The following is a 24,174-nucleotide window of genomic DNA, read 5'->3' on the forward strand; positions in this document are numbered from 1 at the left end:
GCCCTAAACTATACACTAAATTCTGACCTAAGCATTTCTCAAGTGACCCTGCACTTTATCTCACTTTAAATTGTTCGTTGATAATTCCAGCTTCTTTAAAATGTCCTGGGGACAGTGCATAGTGGTGAAGCTAACCATCTCTAGCAATTACAAACGCCAGGAATACACAGGAGACAAGTTACACCCTTCAACTTACTAGCCATGAACTTGGCTAAGCGATGCACTGCCTGGTTCACAGACAGACATGGAAACCTGCACTTTCCGGTGAGAGGGAAGTGGGTGTGAGCAGCTGTTGCTGTACCAAGCCCTCCGAGGGTTGTGGCTGTGTTGGTAGGAGGCCCCTCCCATGCAGAAAACACTTGCACTTGTTGGTGGGTGAAGCATAAATACAGGGGAAGGAGCCAGACACCATCCACACACTCACTTGGGTGGGAACCCCGTAGGGTTAGGATCCTCTGGGCATTTTTTTATTGTCCTGCCATCCAATTCAGAATGTTCTCTGTCTTTCTTCCTGGGTGTAGCTCTGCACAGTTGTACAGTTAGATGGACAAGTTAATTCAAGAAGACAAGAGGTGGCTTCCACATGAAAAGCCTTCCCAAGATGATACGCCCAAGTTCCTTGTGACTGGATGATTTTCTTTTGGTCTGGACAACTCTTGTGCATTTAACATGGAGGGGATCTGAGTATTCTCTGACCATGATCTGCTCAACCATGTCATACTTAAGAGCATCCACCGGGCGGCACCGCAGTCCAGTTTCATTTTGCCTCTCCCGATGGCGTGAGGAAGGCAGGTAGAAGGAGCAGGCAGTCATGTAGACATGTTACATGCTCAGCCTTACCCCACCTGGCTGGCGAGTCTTGCACCCACAAAACAGGTAATAAAATGTGAGGTTCAGTGTGTGTGTGGAAACAGTCTCCTGAGCAGGTGCAGGGACCCTGACCTCTTCTTTTGTATTTCTTCTTTACATGGAGTTGGGAAAGGGGACAGCAAAAGTCGAGGATGGCAGTTGATTTACTGACCTTTGGCTAATTAGTCTGTCTTTTGGGAGTTAATAAACTGTAAAATGTGTCAAGGGACCCAGAGGAATTTAGTCTTGGGTTAGCACACTGTTGCAGCTCCCTTGCTTACCCAGCAGTGGGCAGAGGCCTTCTGGGTCTCCTGCATCATGCCCAGCAGGGTTGCTTTTCCTTGCCTATGTTGCAGGATCCCTGTGAGCTGACACATGGCCTGAGGGTACAGCCTGCTGCTGAGGGAGCCTAGCCCTATATCCCAGTGTGTGATCCACCAGGACACACCCCCAAGCACAGTCTGTGACCCACCATGCCCCCCAAACCTAGTCCTATTTGGGCGGGGCACTCTTCTTGTTTTTTAAATTGATTTTTATTGAGTTCTACATTTTTCTCTGCTCCCCTCTCTGCCTCTCCCCTCCTCTTCAGTCCTCCCCCAAGGTCCCCATGCTCCCAATTTTCTCAGGAGCTCTTGTCTTTTTCTACTTCCCATGTAGATGAGATCTATGTAAGTCTCTCTTAGGGTCCTCATTGTTGTCTAAGTTCTCTGGGATTGTGATTTGTGGGCTGGTTTTCTTTGCTTTATGAGTGAGTACATGTGATAAATGTCTTTCTGTGTCTGTGTTACCTCACTCAACAAGTGGAAGACTTGTATGATAAGAACTTTAGATTTTGAAGAAAGAAATTGAAGAAGACACCAGAAAAATGGAAAGATCCCCCATGCTCTTGGGTAGGTAGAAATAACAAAGTAAAAATGGCAATCTTACCAAAAGCAATCTACTGATTCAAGGCAATGACCATCAAAATCCCAGCAAAATTCTTCACAGACCTCTAAAGAATGGCACTCAACTTCAAATGGAAAAGCAAAAAACCCAGGATAGTCAAAACAATTCTGTACAATAAAAGAACTTCTGGAGGCATCACAATCCCTGACTTCAAACTCTACTACAGAGCTACAGTACTAAAAACAGCCTGGCATTGGCATAAAAACAGACAGAAGGACCAAGGGAACCAAATCAAGGACCCGGATATTAATCCAAACACCTTCAAACACCTGATTTTTTACAAAGAAGCCAAAAATATCAAATGAAAAACAGCATATTTAATAAATGGTTCTGGCATAACTCGATATCAACATGTAAAAGAATAAAAATAGATGGGTATCTATCACCATGCACAAAATCCAAGTCCGAATGGATCAAAGACCTCAACATAAAGCCAGCCACACTTAACCTCACAGAAGAGAAAGTGGGAAGTACATTTGAACACATTGGCACAGGAGACCACTTCCTAAATATAACCCCAGCAGCACTGACACTGAGAGAAACAATTAATAAATGGGAGCTCCTGAAACTGAAAAGCTTCTGTAAAGCAAAGGACACTGTCGACAGGACAAAACAGCAGCCTACAGAATGGGACCCACCTAACTCTGCCCTCATCTATGCATCTTAGAACTACTTCCCAAGTCTCAGACTTGTTCTGGGCAATACAGGATTGTGCTGGGTAGAGAGACCAGGACAGCCTTTAAAATAAAATTAAAAATCCTCAAAGAAGTAAACTATATTTTGAACACATTTTCTACCTTCATAAAAAATAAAACAATAGATAAAAGGCACATTTGAAGGCAATATACTATAAATATGTATTAATTTCACTTCTTTATCTTTTATGTAGCTAAATTATAATGTGGCTAAGGAATGATAATCTTTAAAACATCAAACATGTCAGATGAGGAAATAAAGGACTCATATAGTTTATGTAATATCTAAAAAGCACTATAAACAAGGCTGAGTTGGTGTCGCTGAGCCCAAATGTATTAAGGACAACTCATTAAAATTTTACCTTTAGAAAAGAAAATTAGTGAAAAAGATTCACCTGCCAGAAGTCGGCCACGGTGGCAGGAAGTGGACCCTGGGTGGCAATGTATGCAGGGTTTCGTGGGTCATGGTCCATCTGCAGGAACAAGAGAGTGGGTATAAGGATCAGTCACACAGCAGAAAGACATCACGACACAGGGCAGCGTGGCTTCCACCCAGGGCTGTTCATAGACAAGTCTGCCTGACAAGCCCCAGAGCCCTCAGGGACATCCAATTGAGCAAGTCCTTCAGCCTGGCTATCATGTTGCAGAGAAGAGCCCAGTAGAACGGAGCCAACACTTCCCTGTATGGGCAATGCTGTTCAGCACACACTGAGACTCAGCTTGGGGACGGGGGACAACTTCCACCTACTCCAAGATATACTGAAGCCTCCCAGAACTGGGGTTTAGTAGGGAGTAAGTAGACCAGAGCAATGGGCCATGGCCACATGCAGTGGACACGTCTGTGAGTCTTGAAAGAGATGCCTGGGGAGGAGCCCATTCATGTTCAGTGTTTTGTCCATCTTGGGAGGGGCACATGCAGCTAGCCATCTGCCCGGGGATCACTGGCCTGTTTCAGTGCATCTGTGTCTGTCGCATGTCTGTATGTGTGTCCATTGTGTGTGTGACTGCCATGGTTGTATGTAGATAAATGTCTATGGGTATGTGTCTGTCTGCATGTTTGTGTCTTTGTGTGTGTGTGTGTGTAAGTCTGTGTGTCTGTCTGTATGTTTATGCATATGTATGTGTGTATGTCTTCACGTCCATGTTTGTGCCAGCACCTCTGTGTGTCTCGGTGTATGCATTCCATCTGTGTGTATAACCATATGTGCGCTCACAGGCATTTCACAGACACGGGTCAGCCTTCTAGAAGCTCATTTCTGTCTCATCTCTTCCCTGACTGTGAGAAACGGAGAACAAAGAATGTGATTGAGGCTAGTTGGTTTGTCGGCATGTGACTCGCTCGCTCCCGTAGTGGACGGCCAGCACAACAGACCTTAATCACAGTGCTTAACTTCAAGACTGGTGATGTAGGCAAAAAAGAGAATGAACATAAGAACATTGTGAGGTGCAGAGGAAAGAAAGCCAGATTCACGAGCTTCCTGCAGGGTAGTCCTTGGCCACTCTGCAAATAACAGGGACCTCAGGCATCACTGTCCCCAAGTTACAGAGCAGTTCTGCCCCTTCCATAGGGACCCCGGAGACCAGCCCCGGGGGAAGAGACTCGGACATTGTATGGCGGTAGAATCTGGTCAAGAGAGCTACAGTAAGACCCACCCTGTCCTTGGCAAGTTTGAAGTTGGCATCCAACATTTGGACTTATGTATTTGATTAAAGATGTAGAATGTGGGGTGAGGCTGTGGCTGAGTGGTAGAGCACTTGCCTAGCATGTATAATGCCCTGAATTCGAATAACAGCATACGTGTATGTGCGCGTGGGTGCGCGCACGCACACACACATGCGTGCATACACACACACACACACACACATGAGGGGGCTGCATTTAAAAATAACTGTTGACAATTCATTTCTCAGCACAGCAATAAAGGTAACAAGTTTTAGCCATATGCTCAGTGTGGAGGCTCAGGGACGCGTCTTGAGCCCCGTGAGCCCAAGCACAGCTTGCAAGCACTCGCAGGGATGATGGCTGTCAGCACAGAAAGGTGCCGGACGCACCTTGTAATTACGTGAGCCATAAAGGAGGGCAGGAGCACAAAGCAGCCGGTGCGAGTAATTCCAACAGAACAGCGACGTGATGCCGGCTGCACTGGGGCAGGGGAAACGCTTTCTGTGCATCTAATTTCATGATTCATAATTAAAACTGGACCTCGCTTTGAGATTCACAGCATACACAATACAGGTAAAATTATGTTTCTCTCACTGAAAGCCCCAATTAAGATGTTTCAGCAGAAAAACGCTTAGCAAAAATGAGGAGTTTTGATTTTTCAAAATATGCATTTGCTGGGGATGACAGCTATTTACAGAGACCCTGTCTCTCCTGCAAACCGCCAGACAGAGGAAGGGGCGCCCCACTCCCTTCTCAGATGCGATTTCTTTTGCCCCAAACAACATAGACTATAGCACATTTAAAAATTGTGACATGTTCAAACTACCAATTAAACTGTTTTCAGAATGAGAAATATGAGATTAAAAGGAAAAAATACAGGCAGTGTTTCAGGAGGGCAAACACATTCGCTTTTGTGATAGGTCTGAACTGTCATTAAAGAAAAATTCTCTAAGCCCATCAGCCTTGTTCAGACAGCAGACAGAAGTGAAGAAAGGAAGTGCCCAGGAGAAGAGGTGGTAAGCAGCGGCAGGCGCAGGGCACAGAGGGGATGCACAGACCATGCTGCCTTTTCGGGAGGTGACTGTACTGGGCACTTCACACCCAGCAGTGTGGGGCAGCAGGAAGCAGGCCCTGGTTTGGTTCAGTCGGAGTAGAAGTGAGGCAAATATTTAGCTAGACAGACCGAAGTCTTCCCACGTCTGAGTCTTCAAGGCAGGCTAACTCTGCTTGGAGGGGGCTGATGAGTTCTATGAATGAGACTTTTCTTATAGGGGAATCTGACAACAGGCCTGCCTGCGGGGCAGCTACCATAGCGTCCACTCCAGAATGCTCTACTCTTCAAGGCTAGTGTTTGCCTCTTTCCTCCACATTGCTTTCCACTTCTCTGTGATGTGCTTCCATAAGCAGCCAGTTACACAGTGCTCTGAGGCTCTAGGGCTCAGTTCTGGGTGTGCTGGGCACTGTGACTTACAGGTACATGTTGTCCACTGGAACTCCACGGACATGAGTCCGCTCACATGCCCTAGCAGGTATTCCAAGTGCATCAGTAAACTCTTGTGAAGCATCGAGGTGGAAGCCGTGCTCTGAAGAGTGGCCTCTGCGGGGACATGCCTACACTTGCTTTGTGGAGCCTCCATTGCACTCTTGGTAGCACATTGTTTAGATTCCAGCAGTAAGCCAGGAAACTGGCAGGGCAATGGCCTCATCAATCCTGCCTCCCTAATGGGGGCTTCCTCGGTGACCCAGCCTGCTCAGAGAGATGAGTATAACAGGTAATCCAACTCAACTACTTTAAGGAGACCAAGTCAGAAGGCACTAGCACCAAGTGTCCCGAGTTCAAGAGCTCCACTTGAATGGCACAATAAAAAGGGAATGCATCCACCTGTGTTGAGCCTAGCCCTTGCTGGGCTGATTTTCAGGGTGTTATCACAACATGGGGTGAAAGTCCATATATTTCCAAACGCATGACTTGAAGAACAAGCCAGGGTCTTTCTGTTAAACATGAACGGCCACTGTTAAATGTGCGAGTTACTGGCTTCTTTACACTAATGCCCTTAGCAATGTTCCCAAGAAAGCTGACTTTAAAAACAGAGCATCCAGTATTCCAAATCAGAAGCCCTGAAGAACTTCGGAGGAAGAGGAGACGGGAGGGAGCACATCCCTACTGCAGACACTCCTGAGGAAGTGTCTACTCCAGACTGGTCCTGTTCTCCCCAGACTGCAGCCCCAAACAGCCAGCTTAGGAAGGGTCACAGGGTCCTGTGTGTTTGAGTCATTCACAGTGGCTGTATTTACCCTGGTGCCCCCATGTCTCCTACACCCCTGACGGGTTCACCAAAATACTTTTTTTCTTCTTTTTGGTTTTTCAAGGTCCTGGCTGTCTTGGAACTCTCTGTGAACACCAGGAAAGTCTGGAACTCAGTGATCTGCCCACCTCTGCCTCTCAAGAGCTGTGCCAACATACATGGCCAGCATGTTTTCTTAAAAGCAAACAGGACCAGACTCTTGTCCTGATGAAAAGTCTTCATATGGGGAGCTCCTGGGTATCTGAGCTTTGGAACCAAGAGACACTGCGTAGCGTCTTTCCTACTCTGAGATCTCACACTTACATACACCAAGCTCACAGGCGCAGATGTTTTTCCAAATATTTTCTGAGAGCCCACGATTTGTCCCCCACACTTGGCCAGTTTCTGAGGACATCTGCCATCCATTCCTTAGGATCCTCCCTGTCCTGACTTAAATAAGTTAAATGCATTCAAAATGAAGCATACATGTTCCTCCCGTCACTGAATAGGACGTATGCCTGAGCTGCGTCTGGGTGGTGTTAGGATTCAGGCTGCTTCCAGGTCGTACATCGAGTGCTTATTTGAACCACGACCACGTGGGTGGCCTGACTTAGTCTCGAGGCCTCCAGAGTAGCGAAGCCCAGCCATTAGAGTAAGTGATGGTTTTCCTCTCTCACAAGCACTACATGGGATGGCGGAATCCCCGTTTACTCTCATGACCCCTGTTTAAAAGCAAAGACTGCTTTTTATTTACTACAGGGTGATTTTCCTGAAATGTAATGAGAACTAGGCCCAGATGTAATTATCATGGTTTTATACGGCACGGCCAGGGCTGTCTGTGTTGTAATTGTAAGCTAGCTACTCATTCCGAGGCTGCTATGAAGGTCGTTAGCAGGCTTCCTCCAGTTGTCTCAGAGAGACGGCACAACGAGTTTCTTCTGCTTATTCTTACAATCCAAATTTAGAAGGGGAAAAAAAGAATTATAATATGAAGTGAAAAGAAAATGAAAGTTACCAGAATATTGCCTTTTCAACTGACCCTTCTGACCTGAAGCCATGGACAGCAAGGACTGGGAAGTCACTTTAAACATGAGCTCGTCCAACTCTTGGTCTGTGGATGGTGTCCGTATGACCCATACGAACTGACCCTGAGGCAAGGCAGCCTGAACCCTAGCTGTGTGGCATGTGCTCTTGACATTCGGACTTGGAAATGACTGCTACTTCCGTTCTGGCTTTTTCATCCAGTTTTTTTCAGGAAGGAGGGATCAGGACAAGAGGAAAACCGCTTCAGCTGGTTGTGAGGGGCTATCACCTGTCAGTCTTCTGTCATGTGGAGCCTGAGCCTGGGCATGCTCAAGACGTGAGTCAGCTAGCGAGGCTCAAGCCAGAGCTTGAATTAGTCCTACACAGAAAGACTACATGAGCAACTGTAGATCAGAGCCGCTGAGACGGAAGAGCCCAAGCTTCAAAGTTCACTCTTGCCGAGTAAAGAAAGCAGCCAGTCCTTAGCAAGGCACATGGATGTAAGTCTGTATGTGTACGGGTGCACATGCAATGGTCTGGGTCCAGGTAGTATAGACAAAGCATCAATTCTTCATTCAGTTCATGTCTCTTAGAGGCCCACACTCACTGTGTGGCATGTGTGAGGTGTCAGGAAGGGGGATCAGCTGCATATGCTGGAGTCTTAAAAGCAATGCCACTCACTGGGGATGGTAATGTCTCATAAGAGTCTGTCACTTTCCCGCAACTGCTGGACTTGTTCTCATAGATGACACTTTGCTAGAGGAGTGGAAAGAACGTAGGGCATGATCTAGGTTTGTAACGTGGAAATGACCTGTGCACTTTTAGTTCATGGTGTTGTGGGGGCCTCGTCAGAAAATGCTGCAGGCCCTGTTTGGTGAATGCGCACTTCAGAACTGAAGCGAGGTTCCTGATATTTCCGATTCTAGCTAAGGAAACTCCCAGTGTGGTAAATGTTACATCTGTCCCAGGACCCCCTGCTTTGACTAGGATGTCTCTGGGCATGGTCTGTGATTCTGCACAGCTTCTTGGCTTCCAATCCCAACAACCCAGCTCCACAGTGGGAAGCCAGTGTGAGGCTGGGAACAAGTACATCCATCCCATGCCTACAGTTGTGCCACTGAGGGAGGGTGACATCACAAGAATGCTGAGGAACGGCCTGTGTCCCCCCTCCCCAGCGACTGTGGACTTACGATGGGGCTGGCATTGATGTAGTCTGAATTGCTATGGCTGTTCTGTGACTTCAGAAGGATCCTGGAGTGGTCATCTGCAAGCAAGCAAGAGCAGAAGGTTAAACTTCTGTGTAGACCTCTGAATCCAGCAAAGCTAACCACTGCTTGGGTGGGCTTGGGGTGCCTGTGTGGGCTCCATGTGCTCCAAGGCTCCCTTCTAGCCTTTCTGGTGCAGGCCTTGCAGTGTGGGCCTTTCCTTTCCATGCTCCATACTTGAATCTTTGGTATACGGGTTGTGTACAGGGTATGTGGGGAAAGGTACCAAGGGCCTTTCGCTTAGCAGAAACCTTGACAGTCTTCCCGTGTAGAGCTCAAATGCCAAGTTTATCTTCTGTGCAGCATTAACTGAGCACTGGCCTTGCAGTGACAGACAACTCTACCAATATACAGTAAATGAACATAAACGTGAATTCATAATGTTTGTTGATAAATCATTAAAACCTTCCAATTGCTAAAATTTAGTTCCAAAGGGAAAGAAAGAGCGAGAGAAAACACAGATGAAAAGGGTGCAAAGAGAAACATGTCCACTGTTAAAGTAAGAGCATGCCCTCAAAGGGCGGACTGGGACAACTGTGGAAACTGCCCCCAGTGGGATCAGTGAGGCAACATCTTAGCTAGGGAACAGGCTGCCTCCTGCCTGCTGTGACCTCTGTGCCATCTCTCCAGCAGCTTCCAAAGTGTGGCCTATGTGGAAAGTACAGGGTTTGTGTGAAACTGGGGCAGACATGAAGACAGCAGGGCCGAAGATACCAGATCCTATCGACGCTCCTTTTCTCCTTCAAACGCTGCCACCACTTTTGATCATTGCTCCCCCCACCAGAGATGTTTCTTTGGGGAGCACACAACACTGTGTCTCTTATTCTGGGGAGACAGAACCATCTGTGCTCGGGAGCCCTTTAAGCCTTCCTCAGGCCACTTCCTGTAGACGGTAGAGCCTTCCTCAGATAGCCACTTCCTGTAAAAGGTAGTGATGGAGGAAGGTCATCTGTCTATGTGTTACTTTCATTGGTTAATAAAGAAACTGCTCTGGCCCTTTGATAGGACAGAAAATTAGGTAGGCAGAGTAAACAGAACAGGATGCTGGGTAGAAGTCAGTGAGGCAGACGCTATATGTCTCCTCTCCAAGATGGACGCAGGTTAAGATCCTTCCTGGTAAGCCACTACCTCGTGATGCTACACCGATTATTAGAAATGGGTTAATCAAGATGTGAGAATTAGCCAAAAGAGGCTAGAGCTAATGGGCCAAGCAGTGTTTAAAAGAATACAGTTTCTGTGTAATTATTTTGGGTAAAGCCAGCCGGCGGCTGGGAACTAGGAGGCAGGAAGCGGCCTGCAGCTCCTTCTATGGAGTTCCTATTACTACAAGGTAGAGCTTTCCCCAGATAGGCCACTTTCTGTAGACGGTACAGCCTTCCCCAGATAGGTCACTTCCTGTAGAAGGTAGGTAGAGCCTTCCCCAGATAGATAGGCCACTTCCTGTAGAAGGTAGAGCCTTCCTCAGATAACCACTTCCTGTAGAAGATAGAGCCTTCCTCAGATAGCTACTTCCTATAGAAGGTAGCTCTTAGGTACCAGAGCTGCTCTGCTGTATGGAAGCCTTGAAACCCTCCCCTCCACCACATCCCCCCCCATGCACTTCTGTTTCTGTAACTTCATTTTGGGACAAGGCCTCATTATGTAGCTTCAACTGTCCTGGAACTCACTCTGTAGACTAGGCTGGCCTCAAACTCATAGATATCCACCTGTCTTTGCCTCCCAAATGCTGGTAATGGTAAGGTATGCACAGCCATGCCTAGCTCTTTCATTTCTCTTGAAGATTTTACTTAAATTTAAAGAAAAATGTGTGTCAGTGTGTGTTTGTGTGTTTGTGGTGGGATGTGGGTCAGAGGACAACTTTGTAGAATTGGTTCTTCCCTTCTCTCTTTAATGTGGGTGGGTTCTGGGAACTGAACTCATGTTACTGAGCTTGCATGGCAAGCATTTTATCTACTGAGCCATCTTTTTGCCTTTAATTTAATTTTTTATTTTTAACTATGGGTTTCTGTGTGGGTACAGAGGTATTCAGTCCCCTTGGAGCTGGACTTGGAGGTGGCTGTGAATTGGTAAAGTGGGTGCTGAGAAATAAACCTGGGTCCACTGGGAGAGCGGTAATACTCTCACCCACTGGACTCACTCTCCAGGTTTCCTTTTCCTTTTCCTTCACCCGATCTCCTACAGCACCTACTATCCTCTAATTCACCGTGTAGTCAACGACCTTGACTATATAATCCCCCTGCTTCCACATCCCCAGTGCTTGGACAGTAGGCGCTCATCATCACACTGGATTTATGTAGGGCTGAGGATGGAACCCGTGACTTCATACATGCTAGGCAACTGTCCTATGAATTGAGCTACATATACCACAGCCATAATTAAATACAATTATTACAATAACAACACAATGACTGGGGCTGGAGAGACGGCTCAGTAGTTTATTAGTATTTATTGCTCTTCTAGGCAGCCTCAGTTGGGTTCCTAGCATCCACATTGGTGGGCCACAATGGCCTATAACTCCAGCTCCTGGGAATCATCACCAGCTCTCTTCTGACCTCTGAAGGAATCTGCACACATACTCACACACAGACACATGTGCATGCATGTAATTCAAAACAACCACCACCATGTTCTAGAGTTGGGGAAGTCAGAGACTTATGACAGATTGAACTTGGGAAGCGTGGTCTTCTGGGGCTCTCGGCAGCAGTGGCTGCGGGTCCAGTCTGTCAGAATGTGCTGGGAGTGTTTCCAGCAGAGACAGGATGAAGGCTCACACATCTTACAGTATGAACACCCATCTACCCATCTATGTGCCTGCTGAGGGTTGCAGAAGCATCATGAAAGCATTTAAGATGGTGGATGCCAAGACATCTCTGCAGTTTTGAGCAGAGGTATGGATGATTTAAAAAAATCCCATGGACTTAATGGTTCCTTCCTGCATAATATTTTTTGAGACAGGGTTTTTTTGTTCAAGAGTCCTGACTGTCCTGGAACTTGCTTTGTAGACAAGACTGGCCTGGAACTCAGAGATCCACCTGCCTCTGCCTCCTGAGTACTGGATTAATGGCATGCACCACCACTGCCCAGCTAAGGAATAGTCTTAATTTCTCCAGTATTCTATATTTTCACACATACAATAAAAAAAGAGAGGTCTTTGAGTTGGTGTTGGCAGCCTGTTAAACCGACTCTGTAATAGAGTCATGTTACTACCTGCTTCCAGAGTGTTCCAGAGAGGCACCTGGAAATCTGACTCACTCTAAATGTTCTCAACACACCATCTCGCAGCTGGGTGCCTCTTCTGAGAAACATTTATAACCAGCTGGGGCTGGTGTGGGAGAGAACGAGGAAAAGACAGACCGCAGTTCGTGGTTTCCTGGCTCCAGTGTTGCCTGCTCAGTAAGGGATGTGTGGCTTAAGCTAGGGAGGCCTGAGAGTGACCGTGGTTTCTTAAAGGGCCACTGTGGCCCAGATGGGGTAGCTGTGTGCCTGGGTTTAGCGGGTTTAGCAGCTGGACTTTCTTCTTAGAAAGCCATAAAAACGTCCCCAACATCTGGAGGCTCGGGGAGAAAATATGGGGTCCAAAAGCCTGCAGTCTGAATATGAAAAGGGCCTGTCATGTCAGCTGCTGCCTGCCAGTGTACAGCAGAGTTGACTCCATGGTATTGCTGTGGATCTCTGTGCTGAGCACAGGCAGGCTGCACAGTCATCCTTCGGTCATCTCTGTAAGAGCTTCAAGTCAAGGAGAGGCCTTCCTGCCCTCGACAGTATATTTAGTTTTGTTTGTTGCAGTATTTTGCTGTTGAACTTTTATTGTTAACATTGGTCCACTTTGGAGGACACCCTGGAAGGGCTGGTGCACCATGGACAGCAGGGGCGTGCACAATGAAAAGTCAGCAGCAAAGCTCCAGAGTCATGTGTGGTTTCCTTTCCCTGGCCATAGTTTTAAAGCAATGCTATGGAAGCCAATAAAATACCACATAATGCAGTATTACAAGTGTTAAAGACAGGCTTCTCAAACTGCAAGGTTTAGCATGCCTGCCTGTCCTTTGGGATGTTAATGGGGGTAAATGGGCCTATGAGATCAATCCAAACATGCGAGACCAAGTGCAGGTTTCAGGGAAGCCAGATGGCTATGCACAGGCAGCTAGTCCACTATGATCTCTAGCTCATGGAAGTCACTCCTTCCTGTTCCAAGGGCAACACACAGGCCAAGATCTAATGGCATTCTTAAGCCATTTCAGTTAATAAATGGGTATGTTTTACAAAACAGTCCGAACTCAGAAGTCAAGAACATCTCACTTTCTGCATCTGGTCTTAATTGGAGCTATTTTCTTTCAAAGGAGATTCACAATCTCATTATCTGGGAGGGACAGGAACATATATGGAGGATATTATTAATCAAACCCACCACATACCTTCCTCTTCTGACGCAGCCAGTATCTGTCATGCATTATTACTTGATTCAGAAATATTTCTAATTTCCACGTTATTTATGTATTTATTTACTTATTTGGTTTTCGAGACAGAGTTTCTCTGTGAGACTGTGGCTGTCCTGGAACTCACTCTGTAGACTAGACTGGCCTTGAACTCACAGAGATCTGCCTGCCTCTGCCTCAGGAGTGCTGGGATTAAGAGTGAGTGCTGCCACCACGCACGGTTATATTCTTATTTCAGATTGAAGACTTGGAGGCCCAGGAAGATCAGACAGTGTTCTTGACCAGTATTGGAGAAAACGGCTTCAAGTCTAAGTCCTGCCACTTGCTAGTCTGGAGTGTTTGGATAAACATTTCAGAGAATTGGACTTGGACTTCAAAATATAAGGTTTATTATCTAATTCAGGACTGTTGCGATAAATAGCATCTATTATTGGAACACAGTGAGAAGTTCAGGAATAGGTTTAAGTCTACAGTTAGACCCACAGGCAGAGTGGAAGTCCACTGAGTTAGCCAAATGTGTGTAGTGACTGCTGTCTCTTTAGTAAATACAAAATGCCTTTCACAAATGCGAACCTAGGAAACAAGTTCCAGAACTGCAAGGGCAAAAAGCCCAGGAAGACAGCATTCTGAAACACTGTGGAGGGCTGCGAACTTTTATTACTAAGGAATGTGGGATCTAGAATCCTGGTATGTTCAGAAGATGCATGGGACCCATATTTGGTTGGCCTGACATTTTCTAGCATAGAATTCTCAGGAAGGTGGTTCCTACAATTCCTGATATTGCACTTATTGGTCCAAGCAAGCTGCAACATACAGCCAATCGTCTCCATCTTACTGGTACATGCATTCCTCCAAGTTGCTCATCTCTCCGTGGTCCTCCTCCTTCCATGGTCCTCAGCCTCACTGTTCTGCATCTCTCTGTCCCCTCATCTGTACTACTCACTCATTTGCACATGCTGCTCACACACCTGGATCACCCATCCATGTTCCTTACTCCTCCTCATAGTTGGGGCATGCTTTTCTTGTTACTGTGACAAAGAACCAGATACAGCATCTTAAGAAACAATTTATCTTACTCCTGTCCATCACGCTGGGGGAGACATTGTATCCACAGCCAAGATGTAACGATAGCTGAATGCTGCTGTCCCCCTCTCTTTTTCCTTTTATTTGGTTGGCTATTCCAGCCCATGGGATGCTGCCAACCACATTTGGGCTGAATCTTTCCTCTCTAGTTAAAGTTATTTTTTAAGACTTATATATGTGGTGCATGCATCTCATGCTTGCCTGGTGACTGTTAGAGATGAGAAAGGTGCATGGGATCATCTGGAACTGGAGTTCTGGATGAGTGTGAGCCACCACGTGAAAGCTGGGAACTGAACCTGGGTCCGCCACAAGTGTTCTTAACCACTGACGCATTTCTCCAGGCCAGGCTGAGGATTTCTAAAATACTCCCAAACACACCCGGACGTGTGTTTCCATGGTGACTCCAAATGTAGCCAAGTTGATAATTAAGACTGTGGGGTTAAGCCAGCCCCTTTAGGGGGCGGGTTTGCCTCGGGCGAATGCGTATGAATAAATCGGGCGCGTGGGAGGCGGCTCCTCCTTTTTCCTGCCTCCTGTGAAAACGGCTGCGCGGGAACCTTGGTTCTGTAAGTTTATTTAAACATTAAAGCTGTATATATTCTTTAATATCAGCCTTGCATTTATTTACGCCAGTACATAAGACTAACATTTGCAGGGGCTGGGGAGATGGCTCAGTGGTTCCGAGTACTAGTGGATCTTACAGAGGACCTGGGTTTGATTTTCAGCATCCACATGTGGTTACAACTGTCTGTAACTCCAGTTCCAGGGGATTTCCTGCCCTCTGAGAGCACCAGGCACACATCTGGTGTACAGACATACATGTTGGCAAAACACCTATACATGTGTAATAAAAATAAATCTTAAAAATAAAAGATTAACTCAGAACTCACCCTCTTGACTCTCAAATATTATTTTGAATCACAGCACTTCATCCTTGTCCTCTAAAGCCTCATGTTCATCGTTTGATGCAAAATAAAGTTAGTCCATCTCTAAAGTCCCCAATCATTCAAAAGCACAAAGCCTGGGGATTCTCCTGAGCCTTCAGGTGGTTTCAAGAAGCCCCGTAAGACCAAAGTTGCATGCTTTCAAAATATAATGGCATAGAACAAACATCCCTGGTCCAAAAGTAGAAATGAGCCAATAGCAAGGAAAGAACAGAACAAAGCAAAACTGAAAGCAGAAAGCGCTGAACCTTGCAGTGCCACGTGGCTTGCGATGGAATCGCCTGGACTCCGACAGTCGTGGTTAGCTCCACTACAGCAGCTTGTAGCATCCGCATGTCTCTCTTGGGGTGGCCCTGCTCTGTGCCTTCAGCTTTCCTTAGTGGACATCCCACAGTTCCAGTATTTTCAACAACACAACTTAGAATTTGCCTTCCCAGCTCTGAGCAACTGCATTTCAAGGCCTCCTTATAGAGTCTGGTCCTGCCATGCTTAGCCAGAGGAGCTTCCTGGAACCTTGCTAGAAACCTCCATGACCCTTCAGTTTTTGTATTTTTCATGTCTGCACATAATAGTGCCATGTGGATGACGATACTGGTCTGGAATGTAGTTAGGCCCCTTGGTTTGCATTGTTCTCTTTCATTATTCCTGGGGATGCACTTCTCTGGGTAGTTGTTTTCCAGCAGAGAACCTCTTGCTATTCTCACTTCAGGCTTCCCCCCCCCCACCCCGAATTTGCATTTTCACTAAATAGAGCCTTTGATGGGTGGGGTCGTCTCAGTATAGAGTACGTGGTTTCCCTTTAGTAGTACTAATCTAACAATTTCACTTGCTTTCTCTGCTGTGTTCTCAACAACTTTAAATTCATTTGTTTTCCTAGCAAGTGATACCTTTTTCATCTCTCTGCTCTGCTTGTTACCCTGCCCCTCCCCGCATAGACCTGGATAAGGATAGTGAGCAATAGCCATGCTACAGCCTGAGTGCTGTACTGGTGTAGGAGGTTCTTTTTCTGTCAATCATGTCTTAAATAAATGCTGATTGGCCAGACAGGAAGTATAGGTGGGTCAATCAGACAGGGAGTAGAGGTGGGGCGATGAGAACAGGAGAATTCTGGAAAGGAGGAAGCCCATTCTCCCAGTCCTACCTAGATCACTGAAGAAGCAGGATGTAATCTGCCCCACTGAAAAAGGTACTGAACCATGTGACTAAAATAGATAAAAAATAATGGGTTAATATAAGCTATAAGAGCTAATAAGAAGCCTGAACTAATGGGCCAATCAATTTATCATTCATATAGACTCTCTGTGTGATTGTCTTTGGGACATACCAGCTGTGGGAACTGGGCAGGACAAAAACCCCCAAAATCAGGCCCTCATGTTACACTGTACTACCTTGATATTTCTTCTGTCAGCCAACTTAGTTCATATCTCAGCCTCACTGAAATCTTCAGGACATGGGCAGAATGTAGACTTCACCAGACTGTGGATGTCTCTGGGATTGGCTCCCTGTGTTCTGCTCAGGCCCAGTCATCTGAGGAATTAAACTTCTACACCGCTGTGGGCGGCAAAACTGGTGAAAAATGCAGGTGAAGTCCCTTAGGTGCCGGAGCCCAGCTACACCATCTGCTCTGTACTCTCCCTATCCCACCATGCGCTGGCCAAGTTTGTAAAATGGACAGTCAATGAGGGCAGCGACACGGATGCCTCAGGTCTTCACAGGAGTCCTCACTGGCCATCCACATGGCTCTCGTCACTCAGGTCTTCCCAACTCCCACCAGAATGGCCCGTTGGGCTCTGCTTCAGGTAACTGCAAAGGCTTTTCTGGCTCAGTTTCCGATTCTACATTGCTGTCTAGTGAAGTTTCCAGAAGGTCTGTCATCACAGTGTCCCCACTTAATGGGAACAATTTTCTACAAGAGTGACTTTTCTTCTTGTTGGGGAACACCTGGCAAGCATGACGTAAGGAAGGGTTTGTTTTGGCACACAGTCTTGGGGCTGGCCCGTCATGGTAGGGGCAGCATGGCTCAGTTCATATTGAGTTGGAACCCTAGGCTATGAGAAGAAACTGACTGCACTGGTGGTGTCTTTCCTCTGTAGTTAAACCTTTTCAGGAACCCCTTCATAGACACCCCAGAAGTGTTTCCATAGCTATTCCAAATCCAAAGTGATGATTAATTATCATGGGTACCATTTTCAGGAATCCCTCCTATATGCCAAGATAGTCCTACTCTTAGGCCTGCTTTGTGCTGACATTCTCTGGCAAGTTGTCTAACAGACTTAGGCCTGGCTTTGGCTTCCTTGAACCACAGAGGCCCCACAAAGGTGACAGAGGCCCCACAGAGGTGACAGTGCCCTGTGGTGGTGGTACTCACCACTCTTGGTCTGATATTTTATTTTCTACTTTTAAAAAAATATTTATTTATTGTGTGTTACTGTATAAAACATTTGGTTTTTGTGTTTATGTAGAGTGTCTGCTTGTATGCATGTGCCTCATGAAAGTGCCTGGTACCCGTGGAGGCCAGAAGAGGGCAATGGCTTCCCTGGAAATGACAGTTGTGAGCTGTCATGCTGGTGCTGGGAACCAAACCTAAGTCCTCTGTGCAAGAGTACAAGTGATTCTTACTCAGGGAGTCATCTCTCTAGCCTCGGGTCTCATTTATTAAGATTCTTTCAGAAGTATTCCTGTGGATTTTTAAAATTCAAGAGGGCAGCCTCCTAGGCCAGCAATGGTAGTATAGGTAGAGTGTGGAGGAGACAATGCCATGTTGATGTAAAAGTTTAGCTCATCGGCATGACTGGGCCTGAACAGAACAATGGCACTAATCCCATATGTATCCAGGCTGCTGCGTTCCACAAGGCCTACCCAGCCACCAAGCTCTCCTAAAGTTTTCAATGCTAAGAGATGAAACGTGTCCACCCCAAAAGGATGTGAAAAAGTTTTACTCACTCTCCCCCAAATGTTAGTATTCTTGGGAACATGATCCCTCTGTATATAATTAAGTTACACTGAAGTCATCAGGGCGAACCCTGACCCAACAGAACCAGTGCTCTATTAAGCAGGTGTGTGGGGTGGGGTGGGAAGGATTTGAACACAGATCGCCACAGGACCAGTGCCATATGGACACAAAGACAGCTTTTGGTGAGCAGGGAGAGCTTTGATGACACTCTCACCTTGGATTTCAGCTGCAAAACTGAGGCTGACGGATTCTGTTGCATAATCTTTGGGCTTTCATTGCTCTGTTCCCAGGGGCTGCTGATGTACCGGGATGGGATGGGATGGGATGCTTGACTCTGGCCCAGCTGCATTCTCAGCCAAGCCAGCCAACCTCCTTCAGGTCTTAGCTTTTATATCTCTTACTGAGGTAGCTGCATGGATGCTTGTGCAGGGTCCTATGAGATCAGCTGGCAGAATGGGGGCTGTCCCTACTGACTTCACACAAAGAGGGATTGGAGAGGAGTGTTCCCACCAGGTCCTCGGCCCACAAGGGGGTTGTGAGTCAGCTCTGCACAAGGACGCGAGGTCCACACACTGGCCTCTGAGGGGCTTAAGCTGGAAGTGGGTCAGCAGCTCACACTTTAGAGTCTGCGGAGGTATCTCAGTTGGTAAAGCCTTGCCTACAAGCATAAAGAGATGAATTTGATCCCTAGTATCGGCATGAACTATCAGGCATGGTGGTACAGTCCTTTAATCCAGACACTATAAGATCCTTGCAGTTTGCTACCCAGCAAGTCTAGCTTAATTGATGAGCTCTAGGCCGAAGAGAGACCTTTTTTCAAAGAATGTGGACAGCATTCCTAAGGATGGTACCTGAAGTTGCCCATTGATTCCTACACTCATACACATAATGTTCATGCATCAGCACATGCATGTGCACGCACATGCACACGCATGCACATGTACACATGCACACCATGCTTTTATAATTTGTGGAGAACATTAATCTTACTGGTCTCTGTGTTGAGTAACTTGGGGAAAATAAGGCTTGTTTGGGGGATAGGAGGGCAGAGGGACCATCTATGACAGACATCTTGATATTCAATGGGGACCCAGAGATGTGTCCTCTGACCCCTGGAATGCTGTCTTAAGATCAATAAGATGGTTCCAGGAAAGCACAGAAGGAAAGGCAGCTGGAACTACCCAATTTAACTCAGAGACTTAACCTGTAATGAGTGTTTGTGGAAGAAAATCAAAGAGCCCTAAAGGAACAGCCATCTTGTAGCCAGGACGAGGGCATCTTCTGTAGAGGCAGAAGAGAACTGTCTTAGGAAGAAGGTCATGGTCTCTGCTACTCAGGTGGAAGACCACAAGAGTGATGGACACAGTTGTCTAAGGAGCAGTGTCTAGGCCAAGAATGGTGGCACAAGCCTTCAATCCAAACATTTGGTGGGGAGAAGCAAGTCAGGAGGATCTCTGTGAGTTCCAGAACCACAGAGTAGTAAGGAAGGTTTAACTCTCTGGACACAGGACAGAGTAGGGTAGGGAGAGAGCTCTGTGAGGAGGTGTGCAGGAGCCAATGCCCAGAATCTTCTCCAGAACTTCAGCATCTAATGCTGCCAGATGCAAATATGCAAGGAGAACTAGGCTCTTCCCTCCATGACACTGAACTAAGGATGGACAAGGCCGCCTCCTAGTCCAGCAGGTGACTACATTAACCACTTTCCTTCCTTTCCACTGGGATACCAACAGATTACTTTCCACAGCCAGGTGTCTTTATCACCCTTAGGGCCCAACCCCAAGGCGGTCTCAGCTCCCAAAGCTGGGTATTCCTCAGTGTGCGAGCTGTCTGATAACTTCCATGACTCGGAACTGACCAAACGTGACAGAGATAAGGAAGTTAAAACAACTTTCTTGAGACTTGTAAGCTGGGCGCAGCCGACTGCCTTCACCTCCCACACCTGGCTTCCTTGCCTGCCCCACGCTGGGTCACAAGTAGCATCATGGCTTCTCTGACTCAAGCTGGTATGAGTCCTCTCATTTTAGCCCACTTGCTTTTGTCTCACGAAGGCCTAGGACACAAACTCTTGGGTGGAACGCTGCTCTCTTGACCCCACCCCCACCCCGAGATAGATGACAAGGAGTAACCAGCAAACATTTAGATATCTGGTCTTCAACTTTCTGGACTAGATTTCTGCTGTCTATGGGTGTCATGGGTACTCAGATGCGGGTGTGGTCTTGACTGGGACTCCGAATAGGGTTAGCCTGGTTCCTGATGACAGGCTACCATTAGCCAATCTTTGGAAGCCTCACTCTGTTGACCGTGTAAGAACTATGAGCAGACAGGAATGGAGACAGGAAGGTGAGGAGGAAGCGCATCTGAAGATGGAAGGCTCCAGGCATGGAGGCTGTGGGACATGCTGATCCCTGTAGCTCTGTGAAGGTGTGCTGGCCCAGACACATCCCTCAGGCTAAGGTGCCCTGGCAAGAATCAGGCGAGCTTCTGTGAGCTTGAACAGTACTCAGGTAGTGACTACCTGCCAAGGGAGGGTGGCCAGTGGGAGGATTGCTTTACTAGGGGCATGCAAGGAAGAAAAGTAGGGCTGCTCCAAATTTAAACTACGAGCCATGATGGTGTTCTGGTGAAGACAGAGTGAGAATAATGGCCGATGTACATAACGGGGATATCAAGGACCCTAACGCATGGAGCCATGTTCTCAAACGTCACACAGTGAATTCCACATACCTGCCTTTCAGAATCAGAGACCACGGCGGACAGGATATTCACACCAGGGGGTCAGAGACCACACCTGACAGGATATTCACACCAGGGGTCAGAGAGCACACCTGACAGGATATTCACACCAGGGGTCAGAGAGCACACCTGACAGGGTATTCACACCATGGGTCAGAGACCACACCTGACAGGATATTCACACCAGGGGTCAGAGACCACACCTGACAGGATATTCACACCAGGGGTCAAGGACCACACTTGACAGGATATTCACCACCAGTGGTCAGAGACCACACCTGACAGGATATTCACACCAGTGGTCAGAGAGCACACCTGACAGGGTATTCACACCAGGGGTCAGAGAGCACACCTGACAGGGTATTCACACCATGGGTCAGAGAGCACACCTGACAGGATATTCACACCAGAGGTCAGAGACCACACCTGACAGGATATTCACACCAGTGGTCAGAGACCACACCTGACAGGATATTCACACCAGGGGTCAGAGACCACACCTGACAGGATATTCACACCAGGGGTCAAGGACCACACTTGACAGGATATTCACCACCAGTGGTCAGAGACCACACCTGACAGGATATTCACACCAGTGGTCAGAGAGCACACCTGACAGGGTATTCACACCAGGGGTCAGAGAGCACACCTGACAGGGTATTCACACCATGGGTCAGAGAGCACACCTGACAGGATATTCACACCAGAGGTCAGAGACCACACCTGACAGGATATTCACACCAGTGGTCAGAGACCACACCTGACAGGATATTCACACCAGGGGTCAGAGACCACACCTGACAGGATATTCACACCTGGGGTCAGAGACCACACCTGACAGGATATTCACACCAGGGGTCAGAGACCACACCTGACAGGATATTCACACCAGGGGTCAGAGAGCACACCTGACAGGATATTCACACCAGAGGTCAGAGACCACACCTGACAGGATATTCACACCATGGGTCAGAGAGCACACCTGACAGGATATTCACACCAGGGGTCAGAGACCACACCTGACAGGATATTCACACCAGGGGTCAGAGACCACACCTGACAGGATGTTCACACCAGGGGTAAGAGACCACACCTGACAGGATATTCACACCATGGGTCAGAGACCACACCTGACAGGATATTCACACCAGGGGTCAGAGAGAACACCTGACAGGATATTCACACCAGGGGTCAGAGACCACACCTGACAGGATATTCACACCAGGGGTCAGAGAGCACACCTGACAGGATATTCACACCAGAGGTCAGAGACCACACCTGACAGGATATTCACACCAGGGGTCAGAGACCACACCTGACAGGATATTCACACCAGGGGTCAGAGAGCACACCTGACAGGATATTCACACCATGGGTCAGAGACCACACCTGACAGTATATTAACACCAGGTGTCAGAGAGCACACCTGACAGGATATTAACACCATGGGTCAGAGACCACACCTGACAGGATATTCACACCAGGGGTCAGAGACCACACCTGACAGGATATTCACACCAGGGGTCATAGACCACACCTGACAGGATATTCACACCAGGGGTCAGAGAGCACACCTGACAGGATATTCACACCAGGGGTCAGAGAGCACACCTGACAGGATATTCACACCAGGGGTCAGAGAGCACACCTGACAGGATATTCACACCAGGGGTCAAAGACCACACCTGACAGGATATTCACACCAGGGGTCAGAGAGCACACCTGACAGGATATTCACACCATGGGTCAGAGAGCACACCTGACAGGATATTCACACCAGGGGTCAGAGACCACACCTGACAGGATATTCACACCAGGGGTCAGAGACCACACCTGACAGGATATTCACACCAGGGGTCAGAGACCACACCTGACAGGATATTCACACCAGGGTCAAGAGTTGGGCCTTGTTCCAGGTGACAGTGTCTTTTAATGGTGGGGACTGCAGACTTGGACACTATGAGCCAAGGAGTAGCCTCAGAAGGAACTTGTCCTGCTGACCTTCTATTGGGGATATCTGGGCCCCAGTTCTCGGAGGCAAAAAGCTGCTGCTATGTAAGTCACTCATCAGCTGTCACAGAGCCTGAGTGAGCCAACAAGTCTGGATGACATAGCGATGAGACATCATTGCTTAGTGATGTAACAATAGGGTTGCAGCTATAGATAAGAAAAGCCTTATTTTTAGATGTGGGCTAATGGATTTTGACATTATTATGCCTGAAATAGACTCATCATTTGGCCCGGAATAAAGTCCCAGGGAACTACACAGCTATGCTGAGTGGGAGTGTGGGAGCCTAGAGCCAGTTTGTTGGTAACTGCCGAGAGATTTTAACAGGGGACTTTAAAACGGTATTGGGGAGTTTAGGAGCATCATGTCAGGCATTGCATGCAGGTCATGATGGGCCAGTTCTGCAGGCAGCCATCTAAGGGTGAGGCTGGCTTCCAACTTTCAGCAGGTTAGACAGCTATTCTAGTTCAATTTCTTCCACTCGCAGTGGGGACAGACTGAGACTAGCGTTGTTATCACAGGAAGACACAGGGGACGCCTGGCCAGCTTTGGCTGTGCACTGTATATACTTAGACAAGCTCAAGCCAGAGCTGGCAGGGTCCAGCCGTGTTTCACGTTGCTACACTGCAGGCACAGGCTCTACAACAAGACTTCTCCCGGAGGACGCCCCGTGGATCCCAGCCTGCGCAGAGGAAGGGAGGCAAGTATCGTTTGCCAGTTGACTCTCCTTTCACCAGTGATTTGAAGATGTGAGAAATGTGAAAGAATAGGCAGTTAGGCCCAAGAGAGGCTGTGGTGCGGTAAGCCAGGTAGGGACAGAATCTCCTAGCTTTCCTGAGGTTCCCTCTAGTAGAGAGAAGGCCCAGTACCATTTACTGCTATAACCCACTAACCATGGATGGTGGGCAGGGCTGGCATCCTGCGGCTAACAACCACCTTTAGGGAAAGAACCCAGATTCAAAGGCAACCTGAAAGTGAGCCGGCATGGCCGTATGGGTCCCACACTAATGTAGATGTGCACTCTCTGTGTAGGAGAGCTAGGTCTGAGGGGCAGGCACCTGCCAAAGGCCAGGGCTGAGGAGGGAGCACCCTTAAGGGAACACGGGAGATTCCCTGTCACAGGCAGCAACATGGCCACACATCACATCCATTCAACCCCTAGACAGCGGAGGCTGGTTCTCAACACACATCACATCCATTCAACCCTATGACAGCGGAGGCTGGTTCTCAACACACATCACATCCATCCAACCCTATGACATGGGAGGCTGGTTCTCAACATACATCATATCCAT

At 47.6% G+C, this 24,174-nt stretch overlaps 1 protein-coding gene across 1 annotated transcript in view; it reads right to left on the reverse strand.

Moving 5' to 3' along the window:
• The window catches only part of Ptprn2 (protein tyrosine phosphatase receptor type N2), a 707,251-nt gene that overhangs the window by 38,644 nt on the left and 644,433 nt on the right, over window positions 1–24,174 (reverse strand). Inside the window, exons 16-17 of the mRNA XM_075948076.1 lie at window positions 8,651–8,724; window positions 2,885–2,962 (exon numbers count right to left, since the gene is read on the reverse strand). Of these exons, the coding sequence (XP_075804191.1) occupies window positions 2,885–2,962; window positions 8,651–8,724 (152 nt within the window). The remainder of the gene's footprint in view (window positions 1–2,884; window positions 2,963–8,650; window positions 8,725–24,174) is intronic.

The sequence above is a fragment of the Microtus pennsylvanicus genome, chromosome 14 (genome assembly GCF_037038515.1).
Source record: "Microtus pennsylvanicus isolate mMicPen1 chromosome 14, mMicPen1.hap1, whole genome shotgun sequence".
Taxonomy (NCBI): Eukaryota; Metazoa; Chordata; class Mammalia; order Rodentia; family Cricetidae; genus Microtus; species Microtus pennsylvanicus.